The following is a 17,719-nucleotide window of genomic DNA, read 5'->3' on the forward strand; positions in this document are numbered from 1 at the left end:
ACGGTCGTGCTCTGGTTGGGGGTACAATTGTGCACTGGTTGGGGGTACAGTCGTGCTCTGGTTGGGGGTACAATCTTGCACTGGTTGGGGGTACGGCCATGCACTGGTTTGGGGTACGGCCGTGCACTGGTTGGGGGTACGGTCGTGCACTGGTTGGGGGTACAATCTTGCACTGGTTGGGGGTACGGTCGTGCACTTGTTGGGGGTACAATCGGCACTGGTTGGGGGTACGGCCGTGGACTGGTTGGGGGTACAATCGTGCACTGGTTGGGGGTACAATCGTGCACTGGTTGGGGGTACGGCTGTGCACTGGTTGCGGGTACAATCGTGCACTGGTTGGGGGTACAATCGTGCACTGGTTGGGGGTACGGCTGTGCACTGGTTGGGGGTACGGCTGTGCACTGGTTGGAGGTACGGCCGTGCACTGGTTGGGGGTACAATCGTGCACTGGTTGGGGGTACGGTCGTGCACTGGTTGGGGGTACAATCGTGCATTGGTTGGGGGTACAATCGTGCACTGGTTGGGGGTACGGCCGTGCACTGGTTGGGGGTACGCTCGTGCACTGGTTGTGGGTACGGCCGTGCACTGGTTGGGGGTACAATCGTGCACTGGTTGGGGGTACAATCGTGCACTGGTTGGGGGTACGGCCGTGCACTGGTTACGGCTACAATCGTGCACTGGTTGGAGTTCCAATCGTGCACTGGTTGGAGGTACAATCGTGCACTGGTTGGGGGTACAATCGTGCACTGGTTGGAGTTCCAATCGTGCACTGGTTGGGGTTCCAATCGTGCACTGGTTGGAGGTACGGCTGTGCACTGGTTGGGGGTACAATCGTGCATTGGTTGGGGGTACGGTCGTGCACTGGTTGGGGGTACATTCGTGCACTGGTTGGGGGTACAATCGTGCACTGGTTGGGGGTACGGCCGTGCACTGGTTGGGGGTACAATCGTGCACTGGTTGGGGGTACAATCATGCACTGGTTGGGGGTACGGTCGTGCACTGGTTGGGGGTACAATCGTGCATTGGTTGGGGGTACGGTCGTGCACTGGTTGGAGGTACGGCCGTGCACTGGTTGGAGGTACAATCGTGCACTGGTTGGGGGTACAATCGTGCACTGGTTGGGGGTACGGCCATGCACTGGTTGGGGGTACAATCGTGCACTGGTTGGGGGTACAATCATGCACTGGTTGGGGGTACGGTCGTGCACTGGTTGGGGGTACAATCGTGCACTGGTTGGGGGTACGGTCGTGCACTGGTTGGGGGTACAATCATGCACTGGTTGGGGGTACGGTCGTGCACTGGTTGGGGGTACAATCTTGCACTGGTTGGGGGTATGGCTGTGCACTGGTTGGGGGTACAATTGTGCACTGGTTGGGGGTACAATCGTGCACTAGTTGGGGGTACGGCTGTGCACTGGTTGGGGGTACGGCCGTGCACTGGTTGGGGGTATAATCATGCACTGGTTGGGGGTACGGTCATGTACTGGTTGGGGGTACAATCGTGCACTGGTTGGGGGTACGGTCGTGCACTGGTTGGGGGTATGGCCGTGCACTGGTTGGGGGTACATTCGTGCACTGGTTGGGGGTACAATCTTGCACTGGTTGGGGGTACAATCGTGCACTGGTTGGGGGTACGGCTCTGCACTGGTGGGGGGTACGGCCGTGCACTGGTTGGAGGTACAATCGTGCACTGGTTGGGGGTATGGTCGTGCACTGGTTGGGGGTACGGTCGTGCACTGGTTGGGGGTACAATTGTGCACTGGTTGGGGGTACAATCATGCACTGGTTGGGGGTATGGTCGTGCACTGGTTGGGGGTACAGTCGTGCACTGGTTGGGGGTACAATCGTGCACTGGTTGGGGGTACAATCGTGCACTGGTTGGGGGTACAATCGTGCACTGGTTGGGGGTACGGTCGTGCACTGGTTGGGGGTACGGTCGTGCACTGGTTGGGGGTACAATCGTGCACTGGTTGGGGGTACAATCGTGCACTGTTTGGGGGTTCAATCGTGCACTGGTTGGGGGTACGACTGTGCACTGGTTGCGGCTACAATCGTGCACTGGTTGGGGTTCCAATCGTGCACTGGTTGGGGGTACGGCCGTGCACTGGTTGGGGGTACGGTTGTGCATTGGTTGGGGGTATGGCCGTGCACTGGTTGAGGGTAGAATCATGCACTGGTTGGAGGTACGGTCGTGCACTGGTTGGGGGTACAATCGTGCACTGGTTGGGGGTACAATCGTGCACTGGTTGGGGGTACAATCGTGCACTGGTTGGGGGTACGGTCGTGCACTGGTTGGGGGTACAATCATGCACTGGTTGGGGGTACAATCGTGCACTGGTTGGGGGTTCAATCGTGCACTGGTTGGGGGTACGACCGTGCACTGGTTGCGGCTACAATCGTGCACTGGTTGGGGTTCCAATCGTGCACTGGTTGGGGGTACGGCCGTGCACTGGTTGGGGGTACGGTTGTGCATTGGTTGGGGGTATGGCCGTGCACTGGTTGAGGGTAGAATCATGCACTGGTTGGAGGTATGGTCGTGCACTGGTTGGGGGTACAATCGTGCACTGGTTGGGGGTACAATCGTGCACTGGTTGGGGGTACAATCGTGCACTGGTTGGGGGTACGGTCGTGCACTGGTTGGGGGTACAATCGTGCACTGGTTGGGGGTACAGTCATGCACTGGTTGGGGGTACGGTCGTGCACTGGTTGGGGGTACGGTCGTGCACTGGTTGGGGGTACAATCGTGCACTGGTTGGGGGTATGGCCGTGCACTGGTTGGGGGTACGGTCGTGCACTGGTTGGGGGTACAATCGTGCACTGGTTGGGGGTACAGTCATGCACTGGTTGGGGGTACAATCGTGCACTGGTTGGGGGTACGGTCGTGCACTGGTTGGGGGTACAATCGTGCACTGGTTGGGGGTACAATCATGCACTGGTTGGGGGTACAATCGTGCACTGGTTGGGGGTACGGTCGTGCACTGGTTGGGGGTACAATCGTGCACTGGTTGGGGGTACAATCGTGCACTGGTTGCGGGTACAATCGTGCACTGGTTGGGGGTACAGTCATGCACTGGTTGGGGGTACGGTCGTGCACTGATTGGGGGTACGGCCATGCACTGGTTGGGGGTACAATCGTGCACTGGTTGGAGGTATGGCCGTGCACTGGTTGGGGATACGGCCGTGCACTGGTTGGGGGTATGGCCGTGCACTGGTTAAGTTACGCGCAGCCTAAGCTTACGAACCAGGGAGCGTGAATTCAAATGCCACCATTGAGCTTTGAGCGACTGTTCGCCGCGTTTGGAAATGCAGTGGGGAAATCTGCCCCACTGCGCCCCTTCCAAAACAGTCGAGACTCAGCGAAACATTGGGACTCCTGTGGTATTCCCCCTCGCCACCGGCAATTCAAAGTGAAGCAGCCCTGAGACATGGTGTGGAGTGGTGATAAAAGTGCAATGTAAATGTGCCACCTTTTCACTGGCTGATTGCCAATGCGTCAGTGAGTAGGCAATTGAAGAAGGAAGAAAAATAAAATGTCCTGTAGATTTATTCAGAACAGTAAGAATGATTTACACCCACACCTTCTCTCTGAAAATGAGCTTTGATTGCTTTGCTCGCTTCATTCTTGTCGTTTTTCTGTTCCACACTGTCTTATTTCTGTTCTGTCATTATCCTGACTGCTCTTTACCCTCAATCCTTGTTACCTCTCCCACCCTATGCCTACGTCAACTCTCTTTGCCCTTTCATTCGTCGCCTGGTATCATTATGAAGTGCGATGGGTTCAGGCTGTTAAGGCACAAAATGAAATTGATTGCCCTGTGGTGATGAATTGTGTGACATTGACTGTGTGTTTTCTCAGAGCGTTCAGGCAGAGTAGGAGAATAGGACAGGTAAACAGCTATGTTCCATCAAGCTGTGTCTCTGCTTCCTGCCTGACCAGGTTTGGTAACAGAAGAAGCCGAATGATGCCCTCCGCCCCACCTTATCCCTTCTCCCTAAGTGTTATTGTAAAGTGGCCACAGTCCCAGGTGACCATAGGCTGCTTTCCCCTTTGAGGGGGAGAGCCAACTGGTGCTGATTTAACCTGAGGGTCACCACACCTCAGGCGAGGGGCAAGGTTCAGAAGGCGGGGTCTTCATGACCTCAGACCCAAGCTGCTGGCCTCGCTCTGCATCACGAACCAGCGAACTGAGCTAAACCGGCCCATCACTGGCTAGGCCGGCGTTTGCTGCCCACCCCAAATTGCGCTTGAGAAGATGGTGGTGGTGAGCCAACTTCACAAACCTCTGCGGTCCATGTCGGTACAGCCACAGTGCTGTTCAGAAAAGGAGCTCCAGCATTTTGACCCAGCGACAGTGAAGGAACGGCGATATATTTCCCAAGTCAGGAGGGTGAGTGGCTTAGAGGGGAACCTGCAGGCGGTGGGGTTCCCAGGTATCTGCTGCTCTTGTTCTGCTAGATGGCACCGGTCGTGGGTTTGGAAGGTGCTTTCCGAAGGAGCCTTGGTGAGTTACTGCAATGCATCTTGGAGATGGTGAACACGGCTGCTCAAGAAGGCATACGGCATGCTTGCCTTCATTGGCCGGGGCATTGAGTATAAGAATTGGCAAGTCATGTTGCAGCTGTATCGAACCTTAGTTAGGCCACACTTGGAGTATAGTGTTCAATTCTGGTCGCCACACTACCAGAAGGATGTGGAGGCTTTAGAGAGGGTGCAGAAGAGATTTACCAGAATGTTGCCTGGTATGGAGGGCATTAGCTATGAGGAGCGGTTGAATAAACTCGGTTTGTTCTCACTGGAACGAAGGAGGTTGAGGGGCGACCTAATAGAGGTTTACAAAATTATGAGGGGCATAGACAGAGTGGATAGTCAGAGGGTCAATTACTAGGGGGCATAGGTTTAAGGGGCAAGGTTTAGAGGAGATGTACGAGGCAAGTTTTTTACGCAGTGGGTGCCTGGAACTCGCTGCCGGAGGAGGTGGTGGAAGCAGGGACGATAGTGACATTTAAGGGGCATCTTGACAAATACATGAATAGGATGGGAATAGAGGGATACGGACCCAGGAAGTGTCGAAGATTTTAGTTTAGTCGGGCAGCATGGTCGGCACGGGCTTGGAGGTTTTGAGAAGCACCTTAAAGGATAAGGAGAGAGGTGGGGAGATTTAGGGGGGAGATTCCAGAGCTTAGAACCCAATTGGCCGAAGGCAAGGCCACCAATGACGGGGGGATTAAAATCGCCGGTGCTCAGGAGACCAAGGTGCCGATATCGCGGAGGGCAGGAGTATGTTACAAAGATAGGGAGGTGCGGGTTCACGGAGGGATTCGAAAACAAGGATAAAAATGTTTGAAGTCAAGACAGCTCCAACACAGGAGCCATCAAGCGCAGAGCGGTGGTGGGTGAGTGGGACTTGGTGCGAATGGAAACAGGCATTACGCCGATATTTCCGACGGTGATGGGGGGAGCTTCAGGGGCAGGTGTGAAGGTGCAAAATGGAGTATAGACAAAATGAGTTTCAGTGAATAATTGTCGTGACGGAAAGGTAGCTGACGGGTCAGGGTGACAATGTAGCTCCTGCATCACCGCCTGCCCACTGGAGTTTCCTTCAATTTCTAATCCCTGGTTTCTTTTATGGAGCTGATATTTACTGACCTATTACCTTTTGTTGCCATGGTGCTGTCCTGTGTTTCAGGTCCTTTGATTCCAGTGTAGGCCGCGCCGTGCCAAGAACCGAACATGTCTTTACACTGCGTGAGAGTTAGATGGCCGGCCTACATTGCTTCTGAAGTGATTTTTCTCTGCACTGGGAGGCATTTCACTTTTGTGATGGAAGTTGAGTATTTTCCTTTTTTAATCGGTTAATTGTTCATGGCTGTATCTGATTGGCAGATCTTGCCTGGGAGTGAGGGACCCTTACTGTGGCTGGGACCTGAGGAAGAGGCGGTGCACCACCATTGAAGACAGTTCCAACATGAGTCTGTGGAGTCAGAACATCACAGAGTGCCCGGTAGGTGTTTGGTTAAACACGTCGCAAATACTTTCCCGTTAATGTCTTCGCCATTGGTCGTCTTTTTAATCTGAGCACCGTCAGGGCCCTGGAGAGGGTTTCGAAGGAAAATCAGGGGCGGGATTCTCCGACCTCCCAGCCGGGGTGTTTCTCGGCATCGGGAGGCGGGACGCCACCCCCCCCCCCCCCTGTTCGCTGGCCTGGGGATTCTCCACTCCCGCCGCTTGTCAATGGGGATTCCCGTTGAAGCCACCCATCACCGTCGGGAAACTGAAGAATCCCGCCACCGGCAGGAACGGCAGGGGAATTCCGGCTCGGAATAGTAGCAGGGATGAGGGACTTCACTTATGCGGAGAGACGGGAGAAGCTCGGAATGCACTCCTTAGAGCAGTGAAGGGAGGTTTGATAGAGCTGCAAGAAACTATTATCATTGACAGAGGGGTTGGCAAACAAGCGACGCAGGTTTAAGAACCAATGAGGAGATGTTGAGAATGTTTGTTTTGACGCAATAAATTATTACGATCTGGGATGCATTGACTTGAAGCAGATTCCGTCGTAACTTCCGAAAGGGAATTGGATCAATACTTGAAGGGGAAACATAGGCAGGGCTATATGCTGGGGGAAGAGTGGGAGAGGAGGACTTTTTGGATGGCTTTACCAAACAACCAGCAGCGACTCAATGGGCCGAATGGCCCGCTTCTTTGCCGATTCTATGATGCTAATTCCCTGCCAGCCCCGACTGAATGCTTCAGAGGCCCGGTTCTGAAGAAGAGTCACATTGGACTCAAAACGTTAACCTTGTTTCTCTCTCCACAGATGCTGTCAGACCTGCTGAGTTTTTCCAGCGCTTTCTGATGTTATTGCTCCTTAGGCGTTGCTTGGCTATCAACCACTGCTGAAATGTTGAGTCGACAGACAGCAGCGGGAAGGAGAGGAGCGATCTTTCAGGCTATATTTCAATTCAGAAATAAAAACAAAGACAGGGTCTTTCACAACCACAGGGCATCCTAAAACATTTTGAAGTGTAGCCCCTGGTGTAATGTGGGGAACGTGGCAGTCAATTTGTGCACAGCAAGCTCCCAGAAACATCCATGAGGTAAATGAGCAGATAGACTGTGGTTTTTTTTTTAAGTGTTGTTGGAGGATAAATATTGGCCAGGACACTGGGGAGAACTCCTTCTTAAAATACTGCCATGAGGGGGAAGGTGGAGGCCATGATTTAGCACTTCATCTGAGAGACTGCACCTCTGACAGTATAGCACTCCTTCAGTTGGGCACAGTGTCAATCTAGATTTTGTGCTCAAGTCTCAGAGGTATGTGGGACTCGAGCACATGTGACTCAGAGGCAGGGGTGTTACCCACTGAGCCAAGGTTGCCACACTAAACAGAAAAAAGAGACATGTTGCTGAAGCTTTTTATCGCGCACTCATCAGGACAAACACAAGAATGCCAAATTTCAAACAATTACAATTGATACTGCAGGGGAAAGATTTGCTAATTGGTTGGCAAGTTGAATCTGATTGAGAGGACTCTGCCATGGAGAAAACCTTGGGGAAACTATAGGCTCCCAAGCTCTCGGGTAATTCAAAAACCTGCAAGGTTTGAACATATTCCTTTTGTTTGCAGAGAGCAGGTCCCACGTATGAATGTATGTCGCTTCTGGCATTCTTGCATACAACATTCAATATACTTGCATACACAAGGATCCATTCTCTGCAAACAAAAGGAACATGTCCAAGCCTTGCGCCTTTCTTTGAATGAACCGTGAATGTCCATGGCAACATCTCGGCCATCATGGACGACGCACCAACCAATCAGCATGCTTTTCTCCTGCAGTACAGATTTCTGTGATCGTTTGAAATTTGGCATTCTTGTGTTTGCCCTGATGAGTGCAGAATGAAAAGCTTCGGTAACATGTCTCTCCTTTCAGCGATATTCCAAGTTCTGGAATACCAAGCGACTATTTAAGTGGCAGAAATTTATCGGCATCTTGGTGCCCGTCATTCATTAATGTCAACTATTTTTTAAAAAGCTCACACTTTGATCTTAATATGTTTCTGTTCACTGATTTCAAGAATAATTGAATGCTACGGGCTGGCTGTAACAGATGGTTGGGACGTTCACTCCTTGCCTCCTTCCAAGAAACTTATCAATTTTCAAACAGACTCTTGAAAAATTTAGCTGGTGAAATGGTCTTTTTAAAGATTCAGAAGCTTGCAAAATCGTGACACTTGTCCACAAATCTCCTCCCAACATAAAACTGGCAAAGAAAGGCAGGGTTACATAGAAACAGGTTTGAACGTGCCTTTGGGGGAGAGGAGGAAAGCGCTGGGTGTTGCATTAATTCAACAAAGATGCGAATGTGACAGACTAAATAACACAATGTTTAGGGCTGCAAATTGGCTCTGGGCCACTGGCTCTCTTTCCAGGGCATTTGTGCCAATTCTCTTGGCTGCTCGTATCTGAGCCCGCGCCAATTTCCGTTCACCCACCCTACCCTGACGTCACTCACTGCACGGTGGCAGAGCAGTCAGCAATGCTGCCTCACAGCGCCAGGGACCCTGGTTCGATTCTGGCCTTGGGTCACTGTCTGTGCGGAGTCTGCATGTTCTCCCCGTGTCTGCGTGGGTTTCCTCCGGGTGCTCCAGTTTCCTCCCACAGTCCAAAGACGTGCGGGTTAGGTGGACTGGCCGTGAACAATGTGAGGGGTTACAGGGATGGGGCAGTGGAGAGTGGGCCGAGGTCGGGGGTCTCCTTCTTAGGGTCGGTGCATACTTGGTGGGCTTCCTTCTGCACTGTAGGGATTCTATGGAATTTTAACTTCTTATCTCTTCCAGCCCTCTTCAAGATCTTTGCGATCCTCCATCTCTGAACTCTCATGTACACCGATTCACTCTGTATCACCATTAGCAGCCAGTGCGCAGCACGGTAGCACAGTGGTTAGCACAATTGCTTCACAGCGCCAGGGTCCCAGGTTCGATTCCCCGCTGGGTCATTGTCTGTGCGGAGTCTGCACGTTCTCCCCGTGTCTGCGTGGGTTTCCTCCAGGTGCTCCGGTTTCCTCCCACAGTCCAAAGATGTGCAGGGGTAGGTGAATTGGCCATGATAAATTGCCCTTAGTGTCCAAATAAGGTGGGGTTACGGGGGTAGGGTGGAAGTTTGGGGATAGGGTGGAGGTGTAGGCTTAGGCTCTTTCCAAGGGCCGGTGCAGACTCGATGGGCTGAATGGCCTCCTTCTGCACTGTAAATTCTGTGCCTTCAGCCACTTCGGCAGTAAGGTCAGAATTCCCTCCCCCAGCCTCTCCACCACTCTCTCCTTTAAAGCCCACATCTTTGACCAACCGTTTGGTCACCTTCCCTCAGCTGACTTTACATGGCTCAAGGTCAGTTTGTGTCTAATTATGCCTGGGGCCATATTACTAATTTAAAGGCTTTTTGGGGGAGATATTCTTTCACGGGGTGTTGGCGTTACTGGCTAGACCAGCATTTATTTCCAATCCTTAATTGCCCTTTGAGAAGGTGGTGGCAAGCCACCTTCTTGAACCGCTGTGTTTCCCGTGGTGTAGGTACATCCACTGTGCTGTTAGGGAAGGAGTTCCACGATTTTGACCCAGTGTTATGGGAGAGGCGTTTTCAGAACCCCAAAATGTATCATGGAGTTCAACCAACCTCCCCCTTTAATGCTATTGTTGCTTTTCCGAGCACACGGCTTGTTCTCCAGGTGTGGGATTACAATTATGGACACGTGGGTTTTTAAACACAAAACAATGTTTATTCCATGAACTCAACTTAACCCTTTTAAATAAACATTGGATCTCTTAACACCCCCTTACTTCAAAGATAACCCCGAAAATATTACAACACTAAATAATCCTTCAGTTATTCCTTTCAACATCCAAGAGAGATTTAACACCTTTAAACAGAAACACATCAGGTTAAAGGCATTACTTTTGAGTTTAAATCACCCAAATGATCCAGAGATAGTCTTTCATGGCAGAGATCACAGCAGATCCAGCTCACTGCAAACACAGACACCCTCAGCTCTTTTCAAACTGAAACTAAAAAACTGCAAAATGGCTGATCTAAAGCCCAGCTCCACCCACACTCTGACATCACTGCATTTCTTAAAGGTACATTGCTTAAACATCCATTTCTTAAAGGCACTCTCACATGGCACCAGCGACAGTGGAAAAAAACGGAGATGTAGTTTCAGGTTAGGATGGTGAGTGGCTTAGAGGGGAACCTCTAGGTGGTGGCGTTCCCATGTATCTGCTGCCCTTGTCCTTCTCGATGGCAGTGATCGTAGGCTTTGAATTTGCCATTGAAGGAGCCTTGGTGAGTGCAGCTGACAGATGGCACACATGGCTGCCACTATCGGTAGAGGGGGGATTAGATATTGAAGGCGGTGGATGGGGTGCCGATCAGGTGGGCTGCTTTGTTCTGGATGGAATCAAGCTTCTTTTTTGTTCTGGAATGTGGGTGTTGCTTGGGGTGTCACTGACTGCTGTCTATTTATCTGTTGTCTGGTAAGATGAGAGAATGGAAAGGGGTAAGTTTTTTTTACTTGTCAAGACTTTATTCCCGTTAAGAAATTCAACTACTCGCAATATTGTGCCATTTTTCTCAGCTTGTGATTCAACGTTTCACCTTTTGAAGTTATATTTGGTCCACCTAAACTATTGGGATCCTTTGTTTTAGGTGAGAAACCTCACAGTGGATGGTGAATTTGGGCTTTGGTCACCTTGGCAACTGTGCGAGCACACAGACAAAGAGGCCACGGGGTCGTGCATGTGCCGCTCCAGGTCATGTGACTGCCCTGCTCCACGTTGTGGAGGACGCGAGTGTGCTGGAGCCCGGATTGAGGTGGCAAACTGCTCAAGGTAGGAGGATAGAACTTTTTACCTTGCAAAAGATGACTCAACGTGAGTAATGTCGTCCCTTGTGAAGTCGGGGGCCAATATTTATTTGTTCAGCCCATCAGCTTGGTTCGAGTCACATGAGTACAAAGCTTTTATTGTAACTGGGGCACGATATAATCATAGAGTTACAGGTCCAAGGAATCAGGAACTGGAGGCAGAACTCTAGGAGGGCAGAAAAAAAACAGAGTCGCAGTTTTATGGATGTTTCATGGTTTCAAATTGCCCCCCAAAGCACTTTACCACCAAACATAGGTAGATACCGAACTAAAGGAGGCTATTTTGCCCATTCTGCCTCTGTCGGCCCATTGAAAGAGCTATCCAACCATAACGATTCCCCCTGCTCCTAACCCTGGACCCTACAAATGTTCCCCTTCGTCTGTTTGTCCAGTTCCTTGCCGAAAGTGACGACAGAATCTGCTTCCTCCACCCTCTCTGTCAGCACACTCCAAATTATAATATAATAACCTTTTATTGTCGCAAGTATGAAGATACTGTGAAAAGACCCGAGCCATATTCCGGTGCCTGGCCGGGTAAGCTGGTACGGGAATTGAACCCGCGCTGCTGGCCTTGTTCTGCATCATAAACCAGCAGTCTGGCCCACTGAGCTAAACCAGCCCTCAAGCGAAATAAAGGGCTTTTGAAATGCCGTTACTGCTGTAACGCAAGACGTACGACAGTGCACAGCAAGATCCCACAAATGGCAGGAAGTGAGTGACCAGAAAATCGGTTTCGGCGACATCGGTTTTGAAGGGATAGATATTGGCTGGGCCTCCAGGGTGCACCTCCTTGCTTCTGCCTTCGAAGTAGCACTGTGCGATCTTTTACACCACCTGAGGGGCCTCGGTTAACATTGCGTCCAACAGATCGAACCTCTGACAGGGCAGGTCTCATCCAAAGGTGGCACTTCCGACCATGCAGCACACCCTCAGTGGAGGCATTGGCCGCGTAAACGTAGATTTGATGTCCAGGTTCCTGGAGTGGGGCGTGAACCCCACAACCTTCTGACTCAGTAGCTCGAGTGTCGTCAGCTTAGCCGCAGCTGTGTGGATGGTGCTCGGTCCTGGAAAGGAACGCAGCTTGGCATAACAAAGGGGAAAGTCACTTCTCTCTCACTCCCCCTCCCCCTGCCAGCTGGAAGGATCCAATGCAGAATGAGATTGGCGAAACATCAACTCAATTCAAACTGCCTATAATTTTACCCTGATTGCTGCTAAATTTAGTTCTTCTCTGAGCTGTAAGCCTGTCAGGTGTGAGATCTGGAAATGTCAGCGCTGGTGCAATGGGGGTGGGCACGATAAGCTGAGCTCAGCTTTAACTCATGATGTAACTCACTTGGGAACATTTCACAATTTAGGTGGACAACTGTTCCATGGGCGAGGCTCAACAAGCAGAATTATATTGATGGACATAAGTTGCCAAAAGAATAAAGTACCAGGTCCAACTGTCTGCACAATTCAAGGTGATTACGCATCTGCAGGTTCACTTTATTGGAGAGCAGATGCCAAATGTGAGGTTATGGTCTATGCTTAGGCTCACAATCTGTATGCCTGACGCACGCACGTAAGCGTGCACACACATACACCATACACACATACACGCATACATAATAATAATCTTTCTTGTCACAAGTAGGCTTACATTAACACTGCAATGAAGTTAATGTGAAAATCCCCTAGTCGCCACATTCCTGCGCCTGTTTGGGTACACGGAGGGAGAATTCAGAATGTCCAAATTACCTAACAGCACGTCTTTTGGGACTTGTGGGAGGAAACCGGAGCACCCGGAGGAAACCCACGCACACTTGGGGAGAACGTGCAGACACACGTGCATGCATGAGCACATACAGGCACACGCACACTCATACAGGCAAATGCACACACACAAACATACACATACATGCACAAACATATACTCAAACACATACATATAAACACATTCTCTGCTGCATAAGACCATAAGACATAGGAGCAGAATTAGGCCACTCGGCCCATCGAGTCTGCTCCACCATTCAATCATGTCTGATATTTCGCATCCCCATTCTCCTGCCTTCTCCCCATAATCCCTGATCCCCTCATTAATCAAGAAACTATCTATCTCTGCCTTAAAGACACTCAGTGATTTGGCCTCTGCAGCCTTCTGCGGCAAAGAGTTCCACAGATTCACCCCCCTCTGGCTGAAGAAATTCCTCCTCAGCTGGAGAAGGTGACAGAAATAGAACGAGGAACCGCTGTGTGGGGGAATCTATAAAGAGGGATGTGAATTATGAAATTGAGGCAATGCTGGACTGGGAGCTTATGTTCGGTCATTGAGCTTAGAGCGTGGTGGGTGAACGGAATTTGGATCATGAACAGTCAGGAGCAGGATCTCAGGGAGATCTGTCCCAGTCAGACTCTGGCCAATTATAGCTTGCCTGCAATGTATTCCAACTGAGATCAATGAACACAGACTGCGGTCTGAAACTCAGCAGCTTCTAGTTAACATGACATTCGTATTACACCAGGCAATACTTCTCGCTGTTAGAAAGCGGGGAAGCAAGACAAATCACTTTTGATTGAGCGCGGCGTCAAGTCACAGCTGTGTTAGAACATATTTAATACGAACATGTTGTATGCAAATTAACATCTTGTGGATACATCTCTTTCTCCCATTTCGTCCCCTTGAATTATTCCACGGCAATTTGGTAACACTTTGTACAGCCTCTGCTTTTGTACCTTGTGTAACAATCGCCGATTTGGGTGAGGTTTACCTGGGGTTTCAAACTGCCATTGAAATCTGGGGCGAGATTCTCCGACCCCCCGCCGGGTCGGAGAATCGCCGGCGGCTGGCGTGAATCCCACCCCCGCTGGTTGCCGAATTCTCCGGCACCGGATATTCGGCGGGGGCGGGAATCGGGCCGCGCCGGTTGGCGGGCCCTCCCGCGCGATTCTCCGGCCCGGATGGGCCGAAGTCCTGCTGCTAAAATGCCTGTCCCGCCGGCGTAGATTAAACCACCTCTCTTACCGGTGGGACAAGGCGGCGCGGGTGGGTTCCGGGGTCCTGGGGGGGGGGGGGGGGGCGATCTGGCCCCAGGGGGTGCCCCCATGGTGGCCTGGCCCGCGATCAGGGCCCACCGATCCGCGGGCGGGCCTGTGCCGTGGGGGCACTCTTTTCCTTCCGCATTCGCCACGGTCTCCACCATGGCGGAGGCGGAAGAGACTCCCTCCACTGCGCATGCGCGGGAATGCCGTCAGCGGCCGCTGACGCTCCCGCGCATGCGCCGCCCGGAGAGGTCATTTCCGCGCCAGCTGGCGGGGCACCAAAGGCCTTTTCCGCCAGCTGGTGGGGCAGAAATTTGTCCGGCGAGGGCCTAGCCCCTTAAGGTTGGGGCTTGGCCCCCAAAGATGCGGAGCATTCCGCACCTTTGGGGCGGCGCGATGCCCGGTTGATTTGCGCCGTTTTGGGCGCCAGTCGGCGGACATCGCGCCATTTCCAGAGAATTTCGCCCATGATATCGAGTTAAACAATGTGTGTTTTCAGTGCGTTCCACAGTAGCTGTCGTTAGTTAATGCCTCCCTGATTTTGTGTGAATCGTATGCTGTCTGTAATATATTAATCTTCAGAGTGGTCTCAGTGAGATTTGCAAACCTTCATGACGAGCGCTCCAGTGAGTTCTACCCTTTCCTCTCGCCCTTTCAAATGATGAACGATATATGCGCGAAAAGACAGATAGAACTGGAGGTATTTTTTTTAATCTTAACCTCCCTGAAGGAGAGCGGTTCCCGGGGACATCGCTGCCATCACGACCACAAGTGGAAGCAATGAATCTTACTGAATGTAATCTGACAAGAGTCTACAGGGGGAACAGGACAAGGTGAGGTTTCCAGGATGAATGGAAGTTCTGCCAGCTGATGATAGATTGTTGCAGAGCTCCAGAGCACAGGGTGTGGGATGAATGCTTGAAAAGTAAGTTCCAGTCCCTGTTTATTCAAGTCCTTAATTGAAGCCGGTGCTAAGTAGTGATCACAGACAGTGTAGCGACAATGAGTGATCAATAAGGATGGGAAGTTGATGTGCAAAGGGGGTGTCACAGAACGACCTTTCAACATTCATAACACATTTGGGGACAGCTCGGTACATTTCCGACATACTACTGCCACAGGTTAGTCAGAAAAACGTCAAACTAATATCCTCTCATTCCACCGGTTATCCACATCTGTCCTGTATGATTTGCGATCTTGATTGTACAGCGTGACAAATGATGCCCTAAGTGGCTGCAACAAAGATAAACTTACCCTCCTCGTCCTTCTCAACCTGAGTGTCCAGCTGAGTGGGACAGCTCTCAACTAATTACATTCTTATCCATCTAATCGCAGCCAGAGAATCAACTGCAAGGACTTCTCTTCTTATTCCCAACACCCTTACCTCTCGTGCCCCAAGAATTTATCCTAAGTCGCCTCCTATTTCTCACCTGTGATGTGGAGATGCTGGCGTTGGACTGGGGTGAGCACAGTTGTGGTAGTCATCACTGTTGTATTATATTGTATATATGGGTATTACGGTAAGGCCCCTGTACTACAGGCACAGGGGTAGATCCCTGCCTGCTGGCTCCGCCCAGGAGGTAGAGTATAAATGTGTGTGCTCTCCGAACAGCAGCCATTTCATAAGCTGCTGTAGGAGGCCACACATCTCTGTGTAATAAAGCCTCGATTACATTCTACTCTCGTCTCGTCGTAATTGATAGTGCATCAACAGTAAGAAGTCTTACAACACCAGGTTAAAGTCCAACAGGTTTGTTTCAAACACTAGCTTTCGGAGCACTGCTCCTTCCTCAGGTGACATCTATTTCTCATCTGCACACGCGGTGACATCACTAATTTTAAAAAAAAAATCTTTATTGTCACAAGTGTGGTGATCTCTGTATGTAGTAATACATGATCAGACTATGTTAAGCAAGCACATGGGCATCACGGCAGCATAGTGGTTAGCACAATGGCTTCACAGAGCCAGGGTCCCAGGTTCGATTCCCGGCTTGGGTCACTGTCTGTGCGGAGTCTGCACGTTCTCCCCGTGTCTGCGTGGGTTTCCTCCGGGTGCTCCGGTTTCCTCCCACAGTCCAAAGATGTGCAGGGGTAGGTGGATTGTCTATGCTAAATTGCCCTTAGTGTTCAAAAAAGGTAAGGTGGGATTTCAGGGATAGGGTGGAAGTGTGGGGATAGGATGGAGGTGCGGGCGTAGCTCTTTCCAAGGAATGGTGCAGACTCGATGGGCTGAATGGCATCCTTCTGCACTGTAAATTCTGTGATCTGTGCTCTATAGGCAATTGAACACTAGACGGCCACACTATCGGGACCTATATAAAGGTTTTCCCGCTCTTTCCTATAGGAGAATGTGTCAAGAGTGCAGAGAATACAGAAGGGAGACAGCTAGTTAGAAGAAGTTATTATTTATCAGTAAATAGCATTATCCTATTTAATAATTTAATCTACAGTTATTTGTTTGTTTTACTAGTTCAATATTAAGTAAAAAGAACTTAAAGAATTGAAGATTATTTTATATTACTCATTAAATTACTTTATCATCATTGGAAGATTACGTCTATATTTCAACATCTCGGCTCGACAAAAAGAGTAATATATATTAAGTAGGCTTACATTAACACTGCAATGAAGTTACTGTGAAAAGCCCCTAGTTGCCACATTCCGGCGCCTGTTCAGGCACACGGAGGGAGAATCCAGAATGTCCAATTCACCTAACGAGCACGTCTTTCAGGGCTTGTGGGAGGAAACCGGAGCACCCGGAGGAAACCCACACAGACACCGGTGAGAATGTGCAGACTGCGTGCAGACGGTGACCCAAGCCGGGTATCGAACCTGGGACCCTGGCGCTGTGAAGCAACAGAGCTAACCAGTGTGTTATCATGCCGCCCCCAAAAGTTAGTTTTCACATGTATGCTGGCAGCATCCAGCTCCATCTCACCACCACCACCTCTTTCAGCTCCGCCACTGTTGCAAATGATACCACACCCAGTGCTGGATGAGTAGAAATGACCCCCAATTAAACACTGGGAAGACTGAAGCCACTGTTTTCAGTCCCTGCTCCGATCTCCGTTCCCCAGCCAGCTACTCCACCCCTCTCTCTGACTACAGTCTGAGATTAAGCCAATCTCAAGCCAACCTTGGTGTCACATTTGATCCCGAGATAAGCTTTCGGCCTCATATTCGTACCAGCGTTAAGGTGTTTATTTCCACCTCGGTAGCATCACCCAACTTCAACCTGTCTCAGCTCATCCAATGTTAATGGCTCCACCACGGGCGATCATGTATTCAGCTGCCTTGGCCCCGAGCTCTGGGAAATCTCAGAACTCAGATTGATAGACTTTTGTTAAATAAGGGTACATTAAGGGTTATAGATCCACGGTGGAGTCAAGATGAAGATCTGCTGCGATCGAATTGAAGAGGCTCAATGGGCTTAATGGTCTCCAGCTGTTCCTTGAAGTATCGCACACATTCGTTATGGCAAGTAAGAGACTTGGGATGAACGCGTGTGCATCTTAAAATTGCTTTGAGTGACATTGATGACTCACGTGCTGGTGTGAGATTCCTTTGCATCAATAGAGAGAAGGCTGCTGATTCATATACTTTCTAACCCAGTACTGCGAAACTGTACACAAATGTGCTAATGGATAGTTGCTGCAGTGTGGCCAACTTGCATTTGTTGGCGACAACAAATTGCATTGATATGGGGGCTGTTTAGCACAGGGCTAAATCGCTGGCTTTGAGAGCAGACCAAGGCAGTCCAGCAGAACGGTTCGATTCCCATA

General features: G+C 50.6%; 1 protein-coding gene across 1 annotated transcript in view; it reads left to right on the forward strand.

The window, feature by feature from the left end:
- The window catches only part of LOC140406533 (semaphorin-5B-like), a gene marked incomplete at its 5' end in the record, with an annotated part of 108,953 nt that overhangs the window by 79,320 nt on the left and 11,914 nt on the right, over positions 1 to 17,719 (forward strand). The window contains 2 exons of the mRNA XM_072494537.1: positions 5,884 to 6,001; positions 10,700 to 10,881. Of these exons, the coding sequence (XP_072350638.1) occupies positions 5,884 to 6,001; positions 10,700 to 10,881 (300 nt within the window). The remainder of the gene's footprint in view (positions 1 to 5,883; positions 6,002 to 10,699; positions 10,882 to 17,719) is intronic.

The sequence above is a fragment of the Scyliorhinus torazame genome, unplaced genomic scaffold (genome assembly GCF_047496885.1).
Source record: "Scyliorhinus torazame isolate Kashiwa2021f unplaced genomic scaffold, sScyTor2.1 scaffold_590, whole genome shotgun sequence".
NCBI classification, from domain to species: Eukaryota; Metazoa; Chordata; class Chondrichthyes; order Carcharhiniformes; family Scyliorhinidae; genus Scyliorhinus; species Scyliorhinus torazame.